At 54.3% G+C, this 22,876-nt stretch overlaps 1 protein-coding gene across 1 annotated transcript in view; it reads right to left on the bottom strand.

Moving 5' to 3' along the window:
- Positions 1–22,876, bottom strand: part of TNIP1 (TNFAIP3 interacting protein 1) — a 48,580-nt gene that overhangs the window by 10,775 nt on the left and 14,929 nt on the right. Inside the window, exons 2-8 of the mRNA XM_077769049.1 lie at positions 16,085–16,256; positions 14,865–14,999; positions 13,503–13,588; positions 11,796–11,879; positions 8,999–9,190; positions 4,952–5,046; positions 3,282–3,402 (exon numbers count right to left, since the gene is read on the bottom strand). Of these exons, the coding sequence (XP_077625175.1) occupies positions 3,282–3,402; positions 4,952–5,046; positions 8,999–9,190; positions 11,796–11,879; positions 13,503–13,588; positions 14,865–14,999; positions 16,085–16,220 (849 nt within the window). The 5' untranslated portion in view covers positions 16,221–16,256. The remainder of the gene's footprint in view (positions 1–3,281; positions 3,403–4,951; positions 5,047–8,998; positions 9,191–11,795; positions 11,880–13,502; positions 13,589–14,864; positions 15,000–16,084; positions 16,257–22,876) is intronic.

Here is a 22,876-nt window from a genome sequence, read left to right as displayed (position 1 = left end):
AAAGTACTCAATAATCATTATAGGAAGAAGGGCATGTCTAACGGGCAAAAGAGACAACCTGAAAGAGCTTCCTGTGGCCAAAGCTGGAATTATTTGAACAAGGAATAGCTGAACAAATAAATAAGTGGGGGAGAAGGGGCAACTCTTCCTTACAGAAGAATTCCAATTACTGAGTAAAAAGGGAATGGGGGAAGTTCAAAATCTCTGTGAGAACACTACAGTAATAATGATCGCTGCAGGTGCGACCCAATGATACTAAAATCAGTGACAAGTGTAAGGAGGAACAGGACATCTGCACAGACTTAAAGTTTCTCCTCAAAAATAAGTATTTATTGAGGCACCTGGGTGGCTTAGTCGGTTAAGCGTCCCGTCCATCTCGATTTTGGCTCAGGTCATGATCTCAGTTTCATGGGCTTGAGCCCCACGTCGGGCTCTGCACTGATTCTGCAGAGGATTTATTAACTACAGAGGGAAAATTAGCCCCTGTATTATGGAGAAACCGACACACGCCCCCTTAGGCCAGCACTCAGCGTCGACAGTAGTCAGATACACTGACATCATGTATCCTTGACATGATGCACCGTGAAGGGCATGGTGCCACTCCTGGGGTGTTCTTGCACAAATTCACACCCTTAATCTGATCACCCTTAATCTGGTCATCGGTTAAACCCACACTGAGGCACGTGTTACAAAATAACCGGCCAGTGTAAGTCAGAAGTGCCAGGTGCGTGAGAGACAAGGCGCAGCTGGGAACTGTCACGGACTGGAGGGAACTAAGGAGTGTGACAGCCAAGGGCAGTGTGGGATCCTGGACTCCCAGCGCCAGCACGGGACGTAAGAAAGAGGACATGAGCGGGAAACTGGTGAAATCTGAACAAAGTCTGTGGTTTCGTTAATAGTGTTTATTTTTTTAGTTTTGATCGTTGAACTGTGGTTACATAACTTGGTAAGGGGACACTGGGGGTCTCTGGACCACTTTTGCAACTGTTTTTTTGTAAATCTGAAGTTCTTTAGAAGTTAAAAAAAATTGTTTTATGTAGGAAATGCTGAGGTGACATAGAATGAGCTTAGAAGCCCAGCAGTGGAGTCTTGGGTCTGCCTCCACGGCCCGGCAGGAGGCCAAGACCCACGCCCTCTCTGGGCCCTGGTACAAGGGAGACCAAACAAGATGGGTTCTGGAGGCCCCAATCCCTGACACCCGTGGGCTTGTCAGCATTTGTCCTGGGGTCACTGCCCACATTCTCTCTATCCCCTCCTTCCCACACCTCTGCCCTCTCTCATGGCTGTGGGGGGCTGGGGGAGGGTCCCTGAATGCAGGACTAGTGAGGCTCAAGTGCCCCCTGCAGGCTAGCATCTGCCAGCACACCACAGAAGTGGGCTGGGGGAGCCCGCTAAGGACGGCCACCTTTGAGAAAGGTGAGAGATGGGCAGCCCCTAGAAGCCTGCTGTGTCCTCACAGGGCAAGGAGGAAGAGGGGACAGGGTCTCTTGGGGGAGGGGGGTCACCCTTAACCTCTACAAAGAAGAGAAGAGTCAGGGGCGCTAGGGTGGCTCAGTCGGTTAGGCCTCCGACTTGGTTTCGGCTCAGATCATGATTTCCTAGATGGTGAGTTTGAGCCCCACATCGGGTTTGGCGCTGCTGGTGTGGAGCCTGTTTGGGATTCTCTCTCTCCCTCTCTCTCTGTCCCTCTCTTAAAATAAATAAATAAACTTAAAAAAAAAAAAAAAAGAAGAAGAAGAAGAGAAGAGTCAGCCCACCTGGCTGCTAGCACCAAAGTGGGTATTAAAAGCAGCAGCTAATTTTGCTGTTTCCCATTTGCCTGGTGCTACACCTGCTTTACAGGTATCATATCACTGACCCCTCCCAGCATCCTTGGAGCTAGGTGTCGCAGCCTCCATTTTACAGAAGAAGAGACTGAGGCCAGACGGCTGGTGTAGGTCACTCAGTCACAGTGGCTGTGCTGGCTCGAGGCAGCTCCGGGGCACAGGGTCCGCCGCGGCCCACACGTGTGCCTCGTATGGGGCCTTCCTACCCGGCAGGACGGTAAGAAGGACCGGACCTCCGGGGAGTTCAGAGAGGCTAGCTGACATTAAAGGGCTCCCAAAAGCGAAGAGGCCTGCCCACAGAATCCCGTGGTGGCTCAGGGAACCCGCGGGGATCAGGGGGCTCCCCGAGTCACTTCCTTGAGGAGACAGCCAAGGTAGGCTCTGTCCTGAGGGATAAACAGAGGCAGGGAGGGGCTTCCTGGGCCGGAATTCAGAAGGCCGTTTATCAGCGAGTTTCCCTGAGGCACCCCTCTGTCTGCTTGATAGCAGGTGATGCAGGGCTCTTGATGACAGGAAATCACATGGCCTCCACACCTTCTACCACCGCTGTGTCATGGAGTAATAGTCCCCGCCCTGCCTCACATAGGTGTAGAGCGGAGATCCCAATAGGATGATGGAGTTGCAAGTCCCAGGTAAATGCTGCATTGCCACACAGTAGTGAGGAATTAAGTTATTAGGATAATTACTGCTATTACATAGGTGGGGGGTTTGTTAAAGATGTTGAGTCCTGCCGTGCGGCCATTAAACCCTAATAAAAGGGGGAAACGTGTCGGTAAAAGGTTGGGACTGAGCTCCACACCAAGGGGAAAGGCACAGACCGGACAAGGCGGAAAGTGAGCTTCTGCTTGGGAAGCGGGCGTGGGGCAGAGCCGAGAGCAGCCGTGGGTAGGGGTGCCAGGCCACGGCAGTGTCAGGTAACCGCCACTCCTGTCCAGGTCAGAGGCTCCAGGAAGCAATCCCTGGAGCTTAACAGAGTCCCAACGGGCTTTCTCAACCCAACACCCTAACACCCTAATTCCGCCAGGAATATCCGAGCTGTTACACTGACTTTTGAGACCCGCCTACGAGACCTTCACAAACTGGAATGTGTTTAGGGAATGAGCCCAAGCTGAGCGAAGGACTCAACACCACCTTCTCTGAGCAATGGCGGAAGGAGATGAAATGACGCAGCCTGGAGAGAAGGCCCGTAGGGACCACGAGGCCACAGTCATGGCCAGCAGCTCGAGTGTGTGTCTCAGAAAGTGGGATGTTTTGTGTGGCTCAAGGCAGAACGAGGGCTGAGGAGCGGAAGTTCTGGGGCAGGTGTACTGTCAGGCCCAGCTGAGGAAAAGCCATCGAACAGGAACCCTGTGACAGTAGAACTGGCTATGGAGGGAGGTGGTGACCTCACCGCCGTGGGAGGTGGCTAGACACTGGCGATCCAGGACGCTGAGGAAGGACTATATGACCACGTACCTGCTGCTGTACAGCCACCCCCTTCTTGCCCATGCCTTCCATCTTTGGGAAACCCGGCTGCCCACAGGCGTCCTCTTTGCTGCAGCTCATCAACAACCTCTTGAGCTCCATGTTTTCCTCCCTGCGTCAGAGGCAAACAGAGAGGCGTCACGTTGCTGGCCCCATGTAAAGGAGCCCGGGGCCCTCAGACCTATGACTCATCTGACATGCAGCTGAGTCCTGGGACCCTTAAACCTGCCCTTGGATAGAACAAAAGAAGTCGTCCTGAAGCCACTTTGCTGGTGATCTGGGCTTCTCTGGAAGTCTCTTATCATCGACAGCAGGGTTTCCCAGCTGTGGGAGGTCTGCATACAGGGGCTCGCCAAGATGCGGCCAAACCTGCATCAGATAACCCTGATCACACTCCAGTGAGAAAGGGGACACCCTTTCCAATCAGCTTCAAACGTCTCGGGTAGAGCACGGGTGCAGCCTCAGCTGCTGCCAGCAAGTCCTGAGCTCTCCTCCACGACTTGCCGGCCTCCCTTGTTCACAGGAAAAGGGCAGGCTTCAGGCTCAGAGTTTTCAGTGGGCGGTGGTGGTCCGCCAGAATTTATTAACACCCTTCCATGTTCATTGTGTTTATTGTTGCGGCTGTCTGCTATTTATTGACGTAATGCTGTTTTCCATGAACTCCAGTGCAGCTTCTCTTTACAATAACTTTAAGTAAAAACATTATTCAAATTGAAGTGAATCCTTAAATCAGTAAGGTAGGTGATATAGGACATAATAAAAGTGGTGATATGGATTCAGGTAGGACTGAAGTAGGAAAAATATTTCTTTACGTTCTCTTTGCCAGCTAAGTTTCCATGCAGTAACAGAGAAACAGACAAGTAAAGTGGCTTTCCCAAGGTCACACAGCAGGGACTTGCACTCTTGCTTTCTACTTATGAGTCTTTCCTCCAACCCGGGGTTTTGGATCTGTGGATGGAGTCATTATGGCTCTAAAACTCCCAACTGTTTGGCCATCCGGAAGTAAATAAACAAACACTGCTTCAAAATGGCACAGCGGCTCAGTGGTTACATATTACTCTCTCTGGGCCTCAGTCTCCCTGGGCACAGGGAGAGGTCTGACCTGCATAGTCTCAAAGGGCCCTTCAAACTCGGACAATCAGGCAGTGTTTCTCAAGTGTGGTCCTGGGTCCACCTACACCGTAATCCCTGGGAAAATGCCTGGGTCAGCCTCACACCCACTGAAGCAGAATCTCAGCAGGGGAGGGAGGGGTGGGAGTGTGGAGCTGTAATGTGCACCCTGACCCTCGGTGATCCTGAGGCACAATGAAGTCTGAGACCAGTAGGCAAATGAGGGACCCCTGACAGTTGGCAGGAAAACAGCAGGACACGACGGTGACCAGCAGAGGGCAGCAAAGTCCTGAGTCCTCGCCCAACAGCGGCCTGNGGGGGGGGGGGGGGGAAGTTCCCAGGGAAGGAGTGTGATTTGTACACACCTTCTTCTAAAGCTCTCAAAGCACTTTATGAAGGCATTAGAAGGGCCAGAGAGGAAACACCAAGGTATCCAAGGAAAAGGACCAAAAAACCTGACATCCAAAGCCCTCAGCCCCGAAATCAGTGCCGCGTACTATCCCTCTCCTCCTGCCCACCTGACTCCTCACTCCTGAGGAGCCTGGACGTACCGCAGCCTCTCGGCAGCCTGATCCCGCTGCTCCAGGCCCTTGTCCAGCTTGGCCTTTAGGGCCTCATTCTCCTTCCGAAGCTGCTCACACAGGGTCTGCAAGGCAGAGAGTAGACGGACGCAAGGTGAGCGAAGGGATGCATCCTGAATGCCACTTGATGACGGAGGACAGAGCCACGCCAGGCCCCAACACATTACCCCCTGTGCGTGGCCTCACCCAATCCGTCTCAGGACAGCTGGAGGCCCGGGTACTAGGCCCAGGCAGGCTCCTGGAGGCATCCTCTCCCTCGGGAGCCAGCCATGAGGATGCCCGACCAAGAGTCAGCCCCGGGGCCTGTGGTCCTCCTGGGCAGGGAGCTCCATCCCTCCTCCTGTACTGCCCTTACTCCAGTGTAGAACACGCGTCCCCCACGGCCTTCCCCCCGCTCCCTTCTACTCTTGCTTCGGGTCTTAGTCTGAACATCACCTCCTCAGAGAAGTCCTCCCTGACTCCCACATCTCGGGTGAGTTAGGTCACCACCATTATTATCCTTGGTCACCCTTGGTGCCTGTGACAATTACAGTGGAAGAACCACTTGTGTCATTTTTTTTTTTTTTTAATGTTTTATTTATTTCTGAGAGAGAGAGAGAGAGAGAGAGAGAGCGTAAGCAGGGGAGGGTCAGAGAGAGAGGGAGACACAGAATCTGAAGCAGGTTCCAGGCTCTGAGCTGGCTGTCAGCATAGAATCCGATGCGGGGCTCGAACCCACGAACCATGAGATCATGACCTGAGCCGAAGTCGGACGTTCAACCGACTGAGCCACCCAGGCGCCTCATGTGTCATTATTTTCATAATGTCCACTCCCCAGTCCCCCCACTAGTCTGTGAGGTCCCAGAGGGCTGGGATCCCCTCCCAGGACCCCAGTCCAGCTCAGCACCTAGCAAAATCAGTACTGAACTCTGCCGAAGGAATGCACAACAGAATGATTGAATGGCCAAATGAATGAATGAAAAAGTCCTAGGAGGCCCCAAGCTCAGTCAGTCTGGAGGATGTGAGGGGCTTCTAGCACCGTCAAATGGCAAGGTGGAAAACAAGGCATTCGGTCAAGACCTCGGCAATTTCTCAGGTGTGGCTCGGGCTTGCCTCACTGCTGAGACACGGTTCCCTCCTCTCCGGATGGGGACAACTGTTCCTTCTCGGCCTCCTGTACAGGGCTACTTCGAGGACAAACAAGATGGCCAGACTGCAAGTGCCCTGTGATCTGCCAGTCACGTGGTGGTAGCTGAGGCCTCCTGTTCGAGGCGGGGGGAGGGGCAGGGGGGCAAGGAAGATGGGCAGCCAGACCCCGGGCCCCGCAGACAGGGTGGGCAGGTGCCCACCGGTAATGTGATACACCACGTCGGAATGAAGTTACCTCCTTCTAGCAAATACTCAGTGAGCACCTGGTACATGATGCATCCGTGGCTAGGTGCTCTTACACTCGCTGCCTCGTTGGCGCCTCACTGCTTCCCCAAAGCTACGTAAGTCATCTCTGTTTTAAAAGTGGGTCAGCGCAGGTGAAATAATTTGCATGAGGTTGCACAGCTGCTAAGAATCGCCGCTGGGACCGCGCTTCACATGGCAGACCTTGCCCCGGTGTGCCGTGCGGACAGTGCGCAGAGACGGGCGAGAAGGCCTGTAGCTGGGCTGGGGCAGAACCGGAGGTACTCAGTGCATTCCTCCTGCTCCCTTCCCCGTCCTTGTCCTGGGCTCTCTGTGACCATGTGATTACTTGTGGCCAGTTAAAGTGAGTGGCTGCGGCCCGAGTCCACTTCTGGGCTGGCCTCAGGCACAATTCTTTGGTCTCTCTCCCCTGTGGCTGCGGCTGCCTCATATAGCAAAGTGCATGAGATGGTGGGGTCTCTGCCTGGGCCTCTGAGTAAACAAACTTGAGGCATAGAAACAAACCCCTGCCGCGTGGAATCTGAGGGAAAACTGTATGTTTGCCAGGGAGATTTCAGAGCTGTCTGCATCCACAGCAAAACCTAGCCCTTCCTGACTAACACAGGGGAGACCTGGGAAGGCTGCATGGAGGAGGCAGCCTGGAAATGGAGGCTGGGAGGACATGAAGGACCCGAGGCCGAGAGAACGAAAACCATGGTGACTGGTTCCAATGTCTAGCAGAGGCCTTGCGCCATACCTGGCTGTGACAATGCTTGTTGAGTGAACCAAGAAACAAATCAATGAATAAATACGGAGGAATTGGACTCCTGTGCCTCCACCCACAGTCTAGGCAAATGCCTAGGATGCCAAGGCCCTGGCTGGAAACAAAACATCCTGCTCCCAGTCACTAAGGGAAGGTCGGGACAAGGATTCACGTGCTGTCTACCCTTCTGGACCCGAGGGCAGCTTCCTAGAGTCTCTGGGCAAATTCCCTGAGCACAAAATAGCCGATAGAGAGAGGCTGTCACAAAGGTTGTCAGCTTCCATCAAAGGGTCCCACAGACCTCACCTGTGAGGTCATTTGATTCACTACTCACTTAAAACTGCACACGAAGCCCCTGTTAAGTGCTGGCCACTGGGCTATGTGGTGAATATGGCAGAGAAGGTGCTGGCTCCCACCCCCACCCCGTGAGACTTACATGCTAACAGGGAGCGCAGGGGAAAAATCAAACACAAAGTGAATAAGCCATGTAATGAGATAAAATTATCACAAACTATGATAAGAACTAAGAAGGAAACACACACAGGAGCTCCATACATGAAAAACACCAAAAGGCTGGCAGGGCCCCCTTTTACGAGGCCTGGCATCAATCCCCACATCAGAGCCAAAATGCTGACACTCAGAGTGATCTTACTCCACGAACCGCACCAGGGTCACCTCCCCAGAGCTCAGCGCTGACACCCCTGAGCCCCTGACATCAGAAGGGTGTCTCCCTCAGCCTGGCGCCCCCAGGCCCTCACAGCATGCTCTGGTCACTTCCCTCAACATACCCCTCCTGCAAGGTGGGATGGGAGTACCGCCCTCTCCCCCACCCCCCCACCGAGTCCTCTGACCCTCACCTCTCTCCTCACACCTGTCTCCAGCCTGGACGCCCCTCTTGCTCATCAACCCAGCCCTTCCTAAGGTGACACCCGGTAGACGTCCGCCCCCCCCCTCCCCCATCAACTGGAATATCTCAAATGTCTGCTGACACGAACAGGACCACAGATCAGTAAGTGGCCGGTGGCTGGCATGGTCTAGGAGGGAGGGAGGAGACTTCAAGTTATGCCTTGTCACTAAGGTGGCGGGCGCTCAGGTCCTCTCCAAGCCGCAGTTTTGCCATCTGTGAACCCTTCCCTACCCAGGCCCCTGAGGCTATGGTCCCCTGCCCGGTATGAATGACCAATCACCACAAAACCCCAACAGTGCCCACGTGCCATGTATGAGGCTGCCCGGGGCACCTCGTTAATACAGCCATCCCACGACGGAAGCATCCCCAACTCCATGTTACCGACAGGGACAGTGCGGGGCAGAGACGACAAGTGACCTGTCCATGGTCATACAGCAAAAAAAAAGTCCCTGCTGGCACCAAGGGCCATTCTGTCCCAAGGGCAGGGCTGGCCTGGCCTAGGAAGGAGATCTGACTTCACTGCCATGGCACAGGGAAGGTTGTGAAAGAAAGCCCCCCAGTGGGGAGGCAGGTTAGGATGAAGGTTAAGAGCATGGCATTTGGAACATGACAGACTGAGGTTTGAATCAACGGTATCATCCACCGACTGGGGGACCTTAGGCAAAATAATCATCCCCCCCGCCACCGAAGTACCACCACAGGGGGGAGGGGCAATAACATACAGGCCGGCCTTTGTTCCTCCCCCCACCCCACGTGTGAAGACCAGAGGCGGGGCTGCGGCAAACCTGCCCACATCCCCACCCCGAGGGTATCCCCAACCATGGCATTTGCATTGCCCACCCACATTTTCCAATTTCCTTCCTCTTCCTCCTGCCTTCCCACAACTTCCTTACCTTGCTCACCAGCCTGAACAGCAAGCCCAGAGTCAGTNGGGCACATCTGCCCTCCTGGCAGCCCTCCCACCTGCTGGCCTCACCTGCAGGATGGAGGTGCGCTGCTCGTTCTTGTGCACCTTGGATGCCAGCCGGTTGAACTCGAGGGCCATGCGCCCCAGGTGGGTGAAGAGCTGGCTGTGGTCGGGCTCCTCGGCACACACGCTCAGGGTGGTCTCCAGGCGCTGCAGGTGCAGCATCAAGTTGGTGTCCTCATGGGGCAGGGGGCCCAACTCCTGGCGGGAGGGAAGGGACACTGATCACTCTGCACCAGGGGCTCAGTAGGCACCACCGACCATTCTCCCTTTGCTTCCCCATTCCTCATGACTCAGTTTCCCCTCTGACCCCAGCTCAGCCCAGGGAAATTCTCTAGTTACGCAGGTTCCCTGTCTGGGGCTGACTCACGGGGCAGGACCCGGGGCTCCCAGGCCACAGGCTGGCTTACCAGCAGCAGAGCCACCTTCCTCCCATACTCCGGGCCTCGCTGAGCGCCTGGGGGTAATCCACTTGTCCACCGGGTCTCAGAATGCTCACCTACTAAGTGTACACACACTCCTTCCTTCCCTTCTACCTCACCGGGTTCTCATGAGGGTGAACTGACTTATGAAAGCGGCAAGCCCAGGAAAGGGGTCACTTCTTCGGCTCGGGGACTCCTGACCAGGAAGCCATGTAGAGACCAAAACAATCCAACTTCCACCTGTATGTGTGTCTTCTGGGGAATGGTCCAAGAGTTCATCAACTTCTCAGAGGACCCAAGAGTCAAAACAGGTTAAGAACCATTGCTCTAGATAGTTCAAAGAACCCCAATCTAGTAGAGTTTATAAGACACGAAGCACATTGTGGGCAAGACAGTCCAATCTCAGTAACCAATCAGCCTCTCTCTCTCTCTCTCTTCTGTCTAGAACATTCTTTTTTTTTTTTTTTTTTTTAAATATTTTATTTATTGCTAGGAGAGAGAGAGATAGCGTGAGCAGGGGAGGGTCAGAGAGAGAGGGAGATACAGACTCTGAAACAGGCTCCAGGCTCTGAGCTGGCAGTCAGCACAGAGCCCGACGCGGGGCTCGAACCCACGAACCGCGAGATCATGACCTAAGCGAAAGCCGGACGCTTAACCGACTAAGCCACCCAGGCGCCCCTCTTCTGTCTAGAACATTCTTACCAAAGACAGTGCCTTAGTTACACCAACACTGTGTCCAAGGATCCTTACTGGCACCTGAGTCCCCACCTTCCCCGTTCCCTTGCCTGAGCCTCCACGCACTAGGCCCTGTGCCTCCTCTGGCTTTGGTCCCCCAGGGTCCTCCCTGCTCATCCTCCCCGGCCCTGCCCACACATCAGCTCCTCGAGCAGCCTCCCCTAAATGTTTATAGGAGTCACGGACGTCAGAGCGATGGGAGCCTCAGGGCTCAGGCTCGGAAACCACAGGATGGGGAGAAGGAACTTGCCCAAAGTTGTCCAGCAAGTCAGTGGCAGAGCCAGGACTGAACTAAGGCTTCCTGGCTCTCAATCCAGTGCTCTCCACATGGAGCTCCCGTGTCTCTGCGCTCTGCAGCGCTAGAAACACCCTACCGCCACAACGCTGTGTTCAGTGGATGCCTACGTGATGTTGTTAGTACCTTGTTCTAATAGGAGATAATGCTGCTGCTTCAATTCTGCATTCATTCCCCCACTGCCTCTTCCCACAAAGGATCTGAGGTGGTGAATGCTGCTCTAGTTAAGGCTCACAAACTGCTTCATCCCTCTGGTTTCTCCAACCAGTCTGTAAGCTCCCAGGCTGCCTTGTCTTTGCTTGGCACAGACTACGCGCATGGCGGGGCTAAGGAAGAACTTATTAACAAGATGAAAGTACTGGTCCAAGGTCAGAGAGTGAAATACTCTCTGAGCCAGCATCTCAGAGCCTTCAGGCATAGGGCAAGACGGGGGCAAGAGTTTCCAGGAGACAATATACAGACCCTTTCTACTACTCGGACCTGCCTGATACGGTGTAGAGCCACTCATCTCTAAAGGGATGCTAGTGTAAGCTGGATGACCGCTCGATGGGGACCTTGCACTGGGGACTGACACATACAACATGAACTAAAGGGCAACATCTGTCTCCTAGGCCTTGGCGAGATGAGGAAACGGATATCAAGGTGAAGAGTTAGACCACTTACTGTCTTATGACCACCACCCAAAAATCTCAAAGTGGAGAGGGAGGGTGAAGGAGGAAAGGACAGGACTTTAAGACTTTCGAAGAATGTTCCAGACCTTTTGTAATGGTTCTCCAAGAAGTCTGCCATTATAAGAGAGTGCAGAGGCAGACATAGGTGGGACAAAGGCAGCAAGTGGGGTAAGGTATAGAAAGAGTATGCAGGGTAGACACCCCAGAGCTAGAGGAGTGTGTGTGTGTGTGTGTGTGTGTGTGTGTGTGTGTGTGTGTACACCTGTAAGCCCTGAGGGGAAGCCTGGGAGGAATAGAGGGCCTGGATAAAAGGATAAATCCCCTGCCTTAAGCTGCTCTGGGCTTCTCTGACCCCCTTCGACTCCACCCAGGCTAGGAGCCCACAGGCCCCAGAGCTGAGTCATAGTGTATAGAGGCGCCCGGCAGAAGCAGAGACCAGCAGGGCTGGCAATGTGCCCAGGCTTTCTCAATGGTCGGGTGCCTGAATGGCCCAAGTCGGGGAAGTCACCAGCCAGGAATTTGCATATGAGAGCGAGAAGCACCCCTTGCCCTGGCCCCTTTGTGGATCCCCAAGTGAGTCTAGGGAGCCCAAGGGATCTCAGTAGATCCTGTGCCTCTCAGCCAGGGCCAGGTGACTGAAACAGAGAGACGTGGGACCTGCTGGGGATCTGCCGTCCACTCACCATTGTGTTTCTGGCGTGGCCACCACTCGCCGGTGGAGAATTTTGCTCCTCGGCGGCGACCACTTCAAATTCAGACGAGGTGCCCTGTGCAGAAAGGGAGTTAGGGACTGCCTGAGCGAAAGACACCTCAGCCCTCCGCTGGGGCCTCGAGACTGAGAGCAGCAATGCATCGGGGCAGCCCCTCTGTGCAGAGGCTAGGCTCACAGGGCGGGTTCACGTGACTTCACGTGAGACCACGGAGAAGGATTCTCAGCAGGTCTGCCCACACCCCACTGTGTGATCTGAGGTCACTTTCCCCTGAGGCCAGTTTCCTCATCTGTAAAACACGGATGTGGGACTAGTGACCTTGCACGGCTAGCACTTTGCAATGGCACTTTCTCTTGAAGGCTATGCACTTTTAAAATGTTCTCACAAACTCCATTATTTCTCAAAGCAACCCACAGAGGGGTCGGAGGGTTATATCCCATTTGGACAGATGAGGAAATGGAGGGCGTATCGTTAGTTAGTGCAAGGGCAGGGACTGAACCCAAGGGCTGCGAATCCAACACTCCTGCCGTGGCACCAGAGCTGTCTCCTGGGCCAGGTGTCTCCAGCGGGTTGCCCAGAGAACACGGCATTTATTTATTTATTTATTTTTTTAAAGTTTTATTTATTTCTAGGAGAGAGAGAGAGAGAGACAGCATGAGCAGGGGAGGGTCAGAGAGAGAGGGAGTCACAGACTCTGAAACAGGCTCCAGGCTCCGAGCTGGCAGTCAGCACAGAGACCGACGCGGGGCTCGAACCACGAACCGCGAGATCATGACCTAAGCGAAAGTCGGACGCTTAACTGACTAAGCCACCCAGGCGCCCCGAGAACACAGCATTTAGTACGGCCACCACCAAGGCGGTCCTGTGCTGGCCTCGCCAACCCAGTCCCAGAGGTCCCAGAGGAGTAGACCGACCTGCATCAACAAATTTGGAGAGACTTAACAGGATTCACCTAAACCCTCGGGCGGCCAAGGACTTCTCCTGCCTGAGGAGAATGTACTGGTTGCGCAACCAGTGGATATGCTGATAGTCCCCTCAGCCAAGAACTGACTCCGGGATTGCTCCAAAGCCTACTCCTGCTTTCCCTTGTCCCAGGAACAGGCAGATGGGGGGAAGGACCTCCGCACTCAGCTTCGGCTGAGCCTCGCGGCCTCTCAGAACCCAGCTCTGGATCTCAGCCCTGCTCTAGAAAGTCTCCCTTTCACCTCCATTTCCTCAGAAACACTCTTCTCTCTCTGGACCTCATCTGTGGCCTGAAGACACTAACCAATATGACCACTTGGCTTCCTTCCAGGCCTGGGGATACCAAGAAAAGCTTCTCAAGGCAAATCTGGAGAAGACACTTTCTGGGCCCCCTTGGAGGATGTGAGTTCCACGTCACATCCATCTGTCTTCCCGGCACTGTGCCCGTCAGCACACACTTGGCATGATGCAACTCAGTAAGTGAGAGGGATGTCCCGTGCATACCAATGTCTTCCTGATAAGTTTTAACTGTGACCTTTGTTTGAAAAGGGAGAAATCAAGGCCTCAGAGAGACAGAGATCAACATGCCCAAGATCACCCAGCAAGTCAGACCCCAAGTTCCTTGGCTTCAACCCTCTCTCTCATCAAGTTTTTGTATCTGCCAATAAGCCCTTGAGGTCTGGGCAACTTTCAGCCATGACTCCAAATGTAACTTACACTGGATGGAGGTTTTTGGCCTGGCTCTGGCTTGCTGCTGGCGTGCGCAGGGTCAGCAGAGGATGCTGGGACATCTGCATCCTTCCCTGGAGAATTGAGAATACATGAATAAGCAGGAGGAAAAGGAGGAAAGCCCAGACACCATTCCCTTGAGCACAGCCCCGGCCAGAAGAGTTCTATGTGAGTCTGGGAAAATAAGCGGTGGTCCCACCAGGGCCAGGTACCCTGGGAAAATGACTAGAATGATGGGGACAGAACCTGGGCACAGAGACCATCTTCTTTGGACTTGCTGGGAAAATCCCAAGGTGGCCCATTGCTCCTCACTACCCTGGACCTGCCTCAATGATAACAAGGGTGACATTTTCCAATTAACAAAGTATTTTTACATTTGTCATCTCAGCCAATTCTCATGACAGCTCTGGATCTCCATTTTAAAGAAAGGAGACTAAGGCATGGGAAGGTCACCAGGTGGCCCAGTCACACAGCCAGCAACTGCACATCTCACTCAGGGCATGGGCCTGGCACCAAGCTGGGACTCAGCAATCACTGCCGAGCAGACAAGCAGAGGCTGGAAATGCCTAATGATGGCAGCACAGTGGACTCTGGGATCATCACTCTCCTCCATCTGGCCATTCAGCAAATGTAACCAGGGCCAAGGGAAGGCTGGCACACTGGCCTAGGCAAAGACCGTAGGTGGGCGGCAGCACAGGGCACTTGAGCCCCAGAGTGGGGACCCTTTCTTCCCTTGCCCCAGACCTTGCCCTGTACTCAGAGGCATGCCGAGGAACGCGTGGTGACCACACAGGGGACTGCAACCCTTCCTCGCGTCGACACGCTCCTTTAATAAGCAGAGTGTGTACCTTACATCTCAAGTACACTGCAGCAAGCTAACCGGAAATCCAGATTCTTCTGTGGGCCTCAGCTGCCCCAGTGGTAAGTGGAAAAGTAGGACCAGACCAGAGAGCTTTTGATTCATGTGCCAACTCTGAGTGACCCGAAGTAGCTGCCTGGAATGCTAGGCCTGGCACACAGTAGCTGCTCATTAAATATCTGCTGACTAAATACACTGATAGAGATTGAGGCCACCTCTCAGGTGCAGTGGGTTGTGATCCATCACTCATGTCTGCCACGGCCTCGGGAGTGCTGAGTCACCAGCTATTTTTGCACAGAATTGTTCTAAAGTCCCTTCCAAGTCTGACCTTCTGAGGGACGCTGCAGACAAAACATGAGTAGGATATGGTCTGGGGCCTAAGGACAAGTGGAGGAAAAGTGGGATTCTGAACGAGTGGGGAGGCCACGACTAAGGGTCTAGAGACGCAGGAGTCTGTTGAGAGGCAGAAGCCAGCCCAGGCCCCCTTGTACCTGTGAGCTCAGCCAGGTGGTCAAAGGAGGCCATCGAGGGAGACGGCGGTGGGAGCAGCTCGCTGTCCTTGACCAGCTCCTCTGCCTTCTGCCGTAGCCTGGACGCTTCCATCTGGGACTCTTCCAAAAGCTCCCCTGGGGAGATGACGGGGACAGCAGGGGCAAAGGAGTTACTCAGCTTGGTGCACTGGCTCCACAGGCCCCACGCCCCTAAGCCTGCCTCTGCGTAGCTTCTGACGCTGCAGGTCCGGGGCTGCATCCCCACCATCGCCTCGTGGGCGGAATATGACACACCTCATTCCAGCCGCCAGGCATAAATGGGCCAGGTCAAGACGGGGCCTCACAATCAGGGAAACAGGGTAGAGGGGAATCGAGAACAAACTCCTGACCTCCTGCCCCAGCCAAGCCATTCCTGGCCAGGGGCTCTCTTGGGCCACCCATCATGGTACCTGGGGCTACCAGTAGGGGCTGCCCACAGGGAGGAGGCCCTTGATAATACCGCTACCCCTCTGGGCCTCAGTTTTCCTTCTCCTACAAGTGGAGAATGGGAAACTCCACTCCCCCTTCCCTAATCTGCCATTCCAAGCAGAGATCTGGCAAGCAAGGATTCAGCATTTAGAAAATCGGGGGCCTGGGCTCACCCCCAAACAGAGAAGACAGCAGCAAAGCAAAGGAAGAGTTTTAGGAGTGTGTAGGAAAGACACCCCTCTGGACAGGGTACCAGTGAATCCTTCACATGATTGTTTCAGTCATTAGGGGTAAGCAGACTTGCTCCAAGCAAGGGGGACAGCTCGAGCAAAAGCCAGGAGAAGAGAAATCCAGGGACCTCTTCCCGCTTTGCTTCAGGCCAAGCTCAGCTCCCTGCTCCAACACTTGGGGACCGTGCCCTCATCGCCCCTGGTAATGCCAGCCCTCCTGATTCTGGTGCTTCTGGAAGACGAGGCCATTCTGTTTCCATGTCCCCAAGTTGGGCCCTCCAGCTCCTCCCCTCTAGGTCCCTCAGGTATTCTGAGTCCTGTCATCATGGATCTGGGGTGCAGGGGAATCAGGGCTGGGAATGCTGCCATCGTGCCACCACAGTGTACAAAGACACAGCCGTGGGACAGGAGCCAATGCGGGGCTGGGAGGCACAGAGGGACAACTTGGGTGGAGGCATATGCCAGCTGGCACTGCAGGCAGCAGGGAGGAGGCGTGCAGGGAGAGCGCAGGGTCTGTTTTACCTAACATCTTTATCCCTTGCATTTTTTCCTTCAGTCGGGAATTCTCCTCCACTAGGCGCTCAAAAGCTGCGGAAGCCTCTCCTGGAGGCGCGCCGCCCCCAGGGTCGTAGATCCGGTATGGTCCTCTCCCTTCCATGAGGGTGGCGCCACCCCTGCCGTGGTGCCCGCCTGGCTGTAAGGACAACAGCAGTATATCAGGGGGCAGGCCAGGCCACCGAGGCATCCCGGGCAATCGATGCCCCGAGAAGGCAGTCCCCATAACCCAGAAGAGAACACAGCACTTGAGGCTGGTCCGGCCACAGTACAGCAGCGCAGGACAGTCACCTCCTTTGATCTGGATGCTGTGTCTCTATTAAGAGACAACCAAGAGTGTCATCAGTTCCTTGGGGCAGCCTCGCTGCACTGCTGGTTCATTTGGAATAGTAATCCCCCGTGGAGTCCGAGAGAGAGCAGAGGACTTGGGAGTCAAAAAGCCTGAGTTCACGTCCCATCGGTGGGGTCCAGAAGGACAGGGACCCTGCATCATGGCAGCACCAGGGCCCAGCTCGGTATAGCTATCAAGTGAATGCCCGGTGGACATTCAAGGACTGAACAAATGGTCGAGCCGTTAGCTCACTGTGGGATCGTGGGCAGTCCCCTCCCCTCTCTGAGGGGAAATGAGAGTCTTGCACTAAATCAGTGATCTTTACAGTAAAGCGAATGGGCCCTCAGGAATAAGCAAGTCAATCCAATCCAAAGGTTCATTCATATGTTAGCTTTTCTAAAAGAGGAAGAAACCCTGACTAATACTTAATACACTACATTGACACTGTCGCCCTCTTCCTGCACTCTCATATCATGCGTGGTCTGCCCCTTGCAGTTCTAATGAACAGATAAATTTTCCTGCAAACTGCTATCTACTTGTGCAACAAGGGTTTTGTGTCAATCTGTTCAAGTTCATCTGCTTTATTTCGTTTGAAACTGCCCTGCAAAGTGACTTCTGAATCCCAGTTCTGTAACTTAGCAGAGAAACTTCTTCCTTCCTTCCATTCATTCATTCAGCAGTTATTAACTGAACATCTACTCTGTGCTAGGTACCAGTCTGGGTGCTGGGAAATTATCAACAAATAGACAAAAAATCCTTCAGAGAGCTCATATTCTGGTGGTCAAGGTAGATAGACAGCTAGATGATAGGCAGATAAACATGGTATTAGGGGTGATTAAAACATCTATGGACAGGGGCACCTGGGTGGCTCAGTCGGTCAAGCATTGGACTTCAGCTCGGGTTATGATCTCATGGTCTGTGAGTTCAAGCCCCGCATCCGGCACTGTGCTGACAGCTCAGAGCCTGGGTCCTGCTTCGGATTCTGTGTCTCCCTCTCTCTCTGCCCCTCCCTTGCCCATGCTCTGTCTTTCTCTCTCTCTCTCAAAAATAAACATTAAAAAAAAATAAAAAAGCAAAAACAAAAAACATCTATGGACAACAGTTAAGCAGGGAAGTATGAGGCAGGGACCTTACTTTTAAGTAGAATTGTCAGGAAAGACCTCACAGAGGAGGAGGCCTTTTAGCAAAGACCTAAAGGAGGTGAGGGAACTAGCCATGTGGGTATCTGAGGGAAGAATATTCTAGGCAGAGAGAATAGTTAAGTACAAAGGTCCTGAGGCTGAAAAACCTGCAAAGGGCTTGCTACCAAGAAAGAGCTCCAAAGGGCTCGCTCCACTGGTGACCTCAGAAGGAGTTGGGGCCCCAAAACCTCCTTCCCAAGATCATCACACCCTAGGGCAGGAATCCTCAAAGGCCCTTTGAGCGCCCATACAGGGCTCACTGAAAGGAAAGACTGAACAAGGGCTAATAACGACAGCCCCATTCATTCATCATCTACTCGCCAAGCACTGCATTTACTGCTTTGGGTGCATTATCTCAGGCAAGCTGTGCAGCAACCCTAAGATAAAAGCTAAATTATCCTCATTGCGTAAGGGAGGCTCCGGGAGGCTAAGTACCGCAGCCAGGATTACACGGCCAGGCCAGCACGTGAGAGTCAAGATGCAAACCCAGCCCTGCCAAGGAAAATGAGCTAAATTAACCCCCTGCTACACTGGCTCCACTCTCCCATTTAAGACTGAGGCCCAAGGGGCTGACAGCCAGTTCCAGCCTATGGGGTAACACCTGCCCAGCTATCAGGTGCCCTCTGGGCTGTTTCCCCTGCCTTGCAGCACAAGAAGTAACAAGCATTTTGACCAAAGGGTCCATATCACCAATGACATGGGCCAGGAAGAAAACGAGAGTTCTGGTGAGTGGGACCCCTCCCCCAAAGACTGACAAACAGAAGATGAACATGTACTTCGAGAGGCACCCACGCCCTGCTGGGCCCCACAGATGCAAAGGACAGCTGCCCACACACCCAACATTAAAGTCATCAGTGACTTTAGGGGGGACTTGTTTTCAACGTGAAAGGTCAGAGTTACACAGCAGAGCATTAAAACACTGAAGTGTTCACCGAGCTACGAGACAGTGTGGGGAAGGCACTTAGCACAGTGACTGGTGTCTAGCAAGGTGCTCAAAAATGCTGGTAGACATGGTGGGGGAGTCCTTCTTCTGTGCTCCCCACTTTCCTCGTGTGCCTCTCCAGCAAAAACACTTACCACCCAGTATGCAACGCAGGTGACTGGTGTAAGCATTTGTGCATTTGACTGAGGACTTCCTGGAGGCAGGGCATGCTCTACTCACCTATCACCAGCACAGGTCTAGCACCTGAAGGTGGGCCATGATTGAGAGCTGAAGAGAGCTCACAAGTGGGAGGACTGAAGGCTTGGAAGAGGCCTGTAGCCACTTTTGGTGATAAGCGACCCTGTGTGTCCTGGGTCCCACTCACCACTCTGCGCTCACCCTAAACGGAACTCACAGCTGCCGTTCCGTGATGAGTTGGGTAAGTTTTTCACTCCACATCTGGCTTGCCCAGTAGACCAGCTCTATAAGAGTAGGGGTCGAGTCCACCTTGTACCTTCAGAGTGGTCCATGATAGAGCCTCGGTAAGTGTCTCATCAGAGCAGAGGAAGCCTATCCCCTACCTCTGCCTCCTGAGAAGCCAACTGAAAACATCCTGAGAGCCTGGCTGTGTCCCACCCCCGGCCAGCGGTACCCTGGACAGCCACATACTTCTGAGACCAGGGCTGGCCCAACCGTGCTCCCTCAGAGATGCCCGGATGTCAGGCCAAGCGACAGAGCAGGATGTGGGATATGGGAACTGAAACCGCATCTCCGTGTCCTCCAAACCGCATGACACTCGGGCTCTCCCTCGGTACTGGGGAGCCGGCACGGAAGAGGTTCAGGGACGCCAAGGGAGGGGCAAGCAGGGCTACTCTCCCCGACTCCAGCCTCACCGGCAGCGCCCAGCGGGCAGGCAGCGAACGGGCTGCTGGGCAGGAGGCCAACGGAGCCCACGCGCAACAGCCTGAAGAGAGAAAACCCTCTCTGGAGATGAGGGGAGCCACTCAGGGGAGGGCCTGGACTTCTGGAGGGAAGAAACGCAGTAAGAGAAATAGGGAATTTCCACATCCTGCTGACCTCATGCCCTGATGGTCACCGGCAGTTCCAGGGTGACTGCCGGGCAGACGGGAACTCTCCTCCTGTCACTGTGGTTTCTGTAAAGAGGGGAATCATTCCCAGAATGACGGAGCTGGAAGGGAATCTCCAAGGTGAATGGGATGACCCGTTACCAGGCACCCGGGGGGCCTCTGAGGAAGGCGCTGCACCCCTCTCCTGTCTCCCACGGGCAGCTCCTCTTCCCTGGTCCCGGACCGCAGAGTGCATGTGGAGGGGCAAGGAAGTGGGACCCCAGCCCCTGCGTGGGGCAGCACCAGGGGCCAGCGCCAAGGCTGCCTGGACATCGGCTCACCTGACTCCCTCATGGTGTGAGGACAGCGAGTCAGCACCCAGAACACAAAGACCAAGGTCACCCAGCAAGATGGAGCTGGAACGAGAAGGCCCTTGCTCTCTCCCGAGGCTGCCCGCTGCCCTGGCCCTCCACGGCCCTCCACTTCTGCTTTGCGCTAAGATCCCCCTGCAAAGCAGAGGCCCTGCCCCACGCTCTTACAGGACCCGGCAGAGGCTCTGCCCCACGCTGGTACGGGACCTGGCGCAATCCATGTCCATCCGGGGCCTGGTGTCAGCAGCTACAGAAGAGCAAGCGCCACACCAGCAGTGCGACACCGATCCCCCCCACCCCGCCAATTCCAAACACAGAAACAGCTGGTGACGAAGTGGCAGCTGCGCACACCTTCCTCCTAAATGAGAGCTCAGCTGAGGGGTGGCCAGGGCTCCCACAGCTGGCCCCAGTGGCCTGGGGGTACCCGCTGGGGGTGCCAGAAGGTCCTGTCTGGGCACAGACAAGGGCCTCGGCAGTCGGGAGGCCAGGCGGCAACCACAAAGTGTGAGGATGAAATCATGCTGTTGAACCTGAAGCTGCCAACAGCCCCAAAGAGGAGGACATGGCGTGACAAGGTGACAGGAGAGCAACCGAGTGGGTGTGGTGCGGGGTGGGGGGTGCAGAAGTGTGGGCTCAAATCACAGCCTCCATCTGAGAAGAAAAGAACTGAAAGAGGTTGGACTTGGAATTGAACTTGCATTCCAGCTCCGGCACTCAATGTTCTTCCCCGTCTGAGACTGTCTTGTGATGAGCCACATACTGGTGTGGGGAGGGGGCGCACAGGCCCTTCAAATGACGTGGGCTTGCATAACCTGTAACATCTGCAGGACACCTAGGAGTTCCCCGGGCTTTGTTTTTCCATCTGATTGTCACAACAGCCTTGGGAAGATGACAGGGCTGGTGTCTGTTTGCCAGACGAGGAAACTGAGACCCACTTGGAAACTTTCATAAGCTCAATCTAAGGCTGCTGGACTGTACACGTAGGCTCGGGGAAGTGACGTTCTCCCCACCCCCGAGGGAAAAGCCAGAGTGGATCTCTGGTCCTGGGAGTCAGGAGGTCCCAGTAGCCAACGGCCACCTCCCCATGCAGAGGCAGGGGCTCCCAGGGATGCCAGTTGGGGGGGGCGGTGCCAGAGGGCTGAAGGGAAGGGGTCTGTAAGAAAGAAGGCACAGGACAGAGAGTCCAGAAGGTGCTAGCATCTACTCTGCTGCCCACATTCATGGCCATCGGCAAGCCTATCCCCTCTCTGCACGCTGGTTCCTCATGCAGACAGAGGAGCCGGGGCTAGAAAACAACTGGGTGGTGTTGCAGGGCTGGCCTAAGGATCAACTGAACCCCAAGCCCTGGGAGCCAGCAGCAAGGCAAGGAAAGAGAGGGGACCCAACACCCTGGATGTAGCATAGCCATGGAGTCAGGAAGAAAGGGTCCTGACACGGGGTCCAGGGTGGTGCAGGTGAGGCACACAGCATGCAACACTCAAAGGGGTGCTCAAGTGCAAGCAGGAGACCCGGAGCAGGAGCCCGCCCCCCTCAGGTGCTGCACCAGGGGGCCTCACCTGCACTGGCCCCTCCTGAGTCCCCGCTCTGTCTACCCCTGCAGGCCGTGTGCCTTTTCTGCGTCTCAGCTACTTCTGCTGCCCAACAGGAATAACAAGAGAACCTACCTGCTGTCAGATTAAAGACATTAAATGCAACAATATGTGTACAGTTGGAAGGGAGCTCTCACTTTCTACTTCATACTTCCTGATTACTTGATTTACTCAACAGGAAACATTCATTTTATAATAAAATTTCCAAAGTAATAATGATGTGTGTATAGCACCTAGTTAAGTGCCCGCACGCAGTGGGTTCTTAGTAAAAGGTTGGGACAGCCCCATAACTCTGCCCCACTGATTTAGGGCCAAGTCTCCCCCACTCCCATTCACTCCCCCCTTTTAACGGAGTTTTTAGATTCCTCTGCTGGCTCAGTAAGCTAGGTTGTGACACCCACTTCGTTTCTGGTAACTGCAAAAAAAAAAAAAATCGTTGAGCAGGGACACTGGTATAACCATGGCTAATGGAGATGCAGCTCCGAAAAGCCGATGGTGCCACACTCACGAAAGACTGGGAAACATCTGAGCCTCCCTTTCCTCAACTGTAAATGGGAATATCCTGCAATTCCCACCCCCACCCCCCCGGGATGAAAGGAAGTCATGAAAGCACCTTGGAAACTAAAGCAAAACTCTCTTTGTGTTCATACTTTATGATGATCTCCAGTCCTCCCCACCCAGTTCACCATCAGGCAAATTATGGACCCGGGGCCATCCATCAAAGAGCAGGCCGTGCCCTCTTGACAACTGTTGGCGAAGACGCAGCACCTACTTTAGAAGGCGTGTACTTGGGAGCACACCCTGGCATCAGTGAGGACTTACGTGGTCTTTGCAACAATTCAGTAATAAAGAGGCTGCAGGCGTAGCATGTAAAACAAGGAACCAGGCCCAGAAGTCATGGGATCTAGGCAGCGTCCACCAGAGCAAACATCTTCCCCTTGCTGGGCTTCGGTTTCCGAAAAGGAGGGGCTTGTATCTGTCACACTAGCAATAACGTAAGGGATTGACCAGACAATCTGTAAGGTCCCTTCTAGTTTTGACATTCCAGGACTTACAAGTTATGGTCACCCCTTTCTGTAACCTTCTGACCTTGAAAGGCTGCTCTCCTCGGCTCCAAGCCCTCCTAATTCCCAAGTGGATTTCCCTGATCCAAGAGTCTTCCAAAAAGTGCTATCAGGGTGCCTCTGCTGCCCCCCAAAGCAGTCAGAAAGCCCCAAATGATGTCTGCAGCCCTTCGCCGGGTCCTCCCCGCCTCCCTAGCACGCACCCAGGCTCTAGCCCAGCTGTGTCCCCCACAT

This window comes from Crocuta crocuta, unplaced genomic scaffold (assembly GCF_008692635.1).
Source record: "Crocuta crocuta isolate KB4526 unplaced genomic scaffold, BGI_CrCroc_1.0 scaffold340, whole genome shotgun sequence".
In the NCBI taxonomy this organism is placed as follows: Eukaryota; Metazoa; Chordata; class Mammalia; order Carnivora; family Hyaenidae; genus Crocuta; species Crocuta crocuta.
The sequence above is the reverse complement of the archived record's forward strand: the minus strand, read 5'-3'. Positions and strand labels throughout refer to the sequence as shown.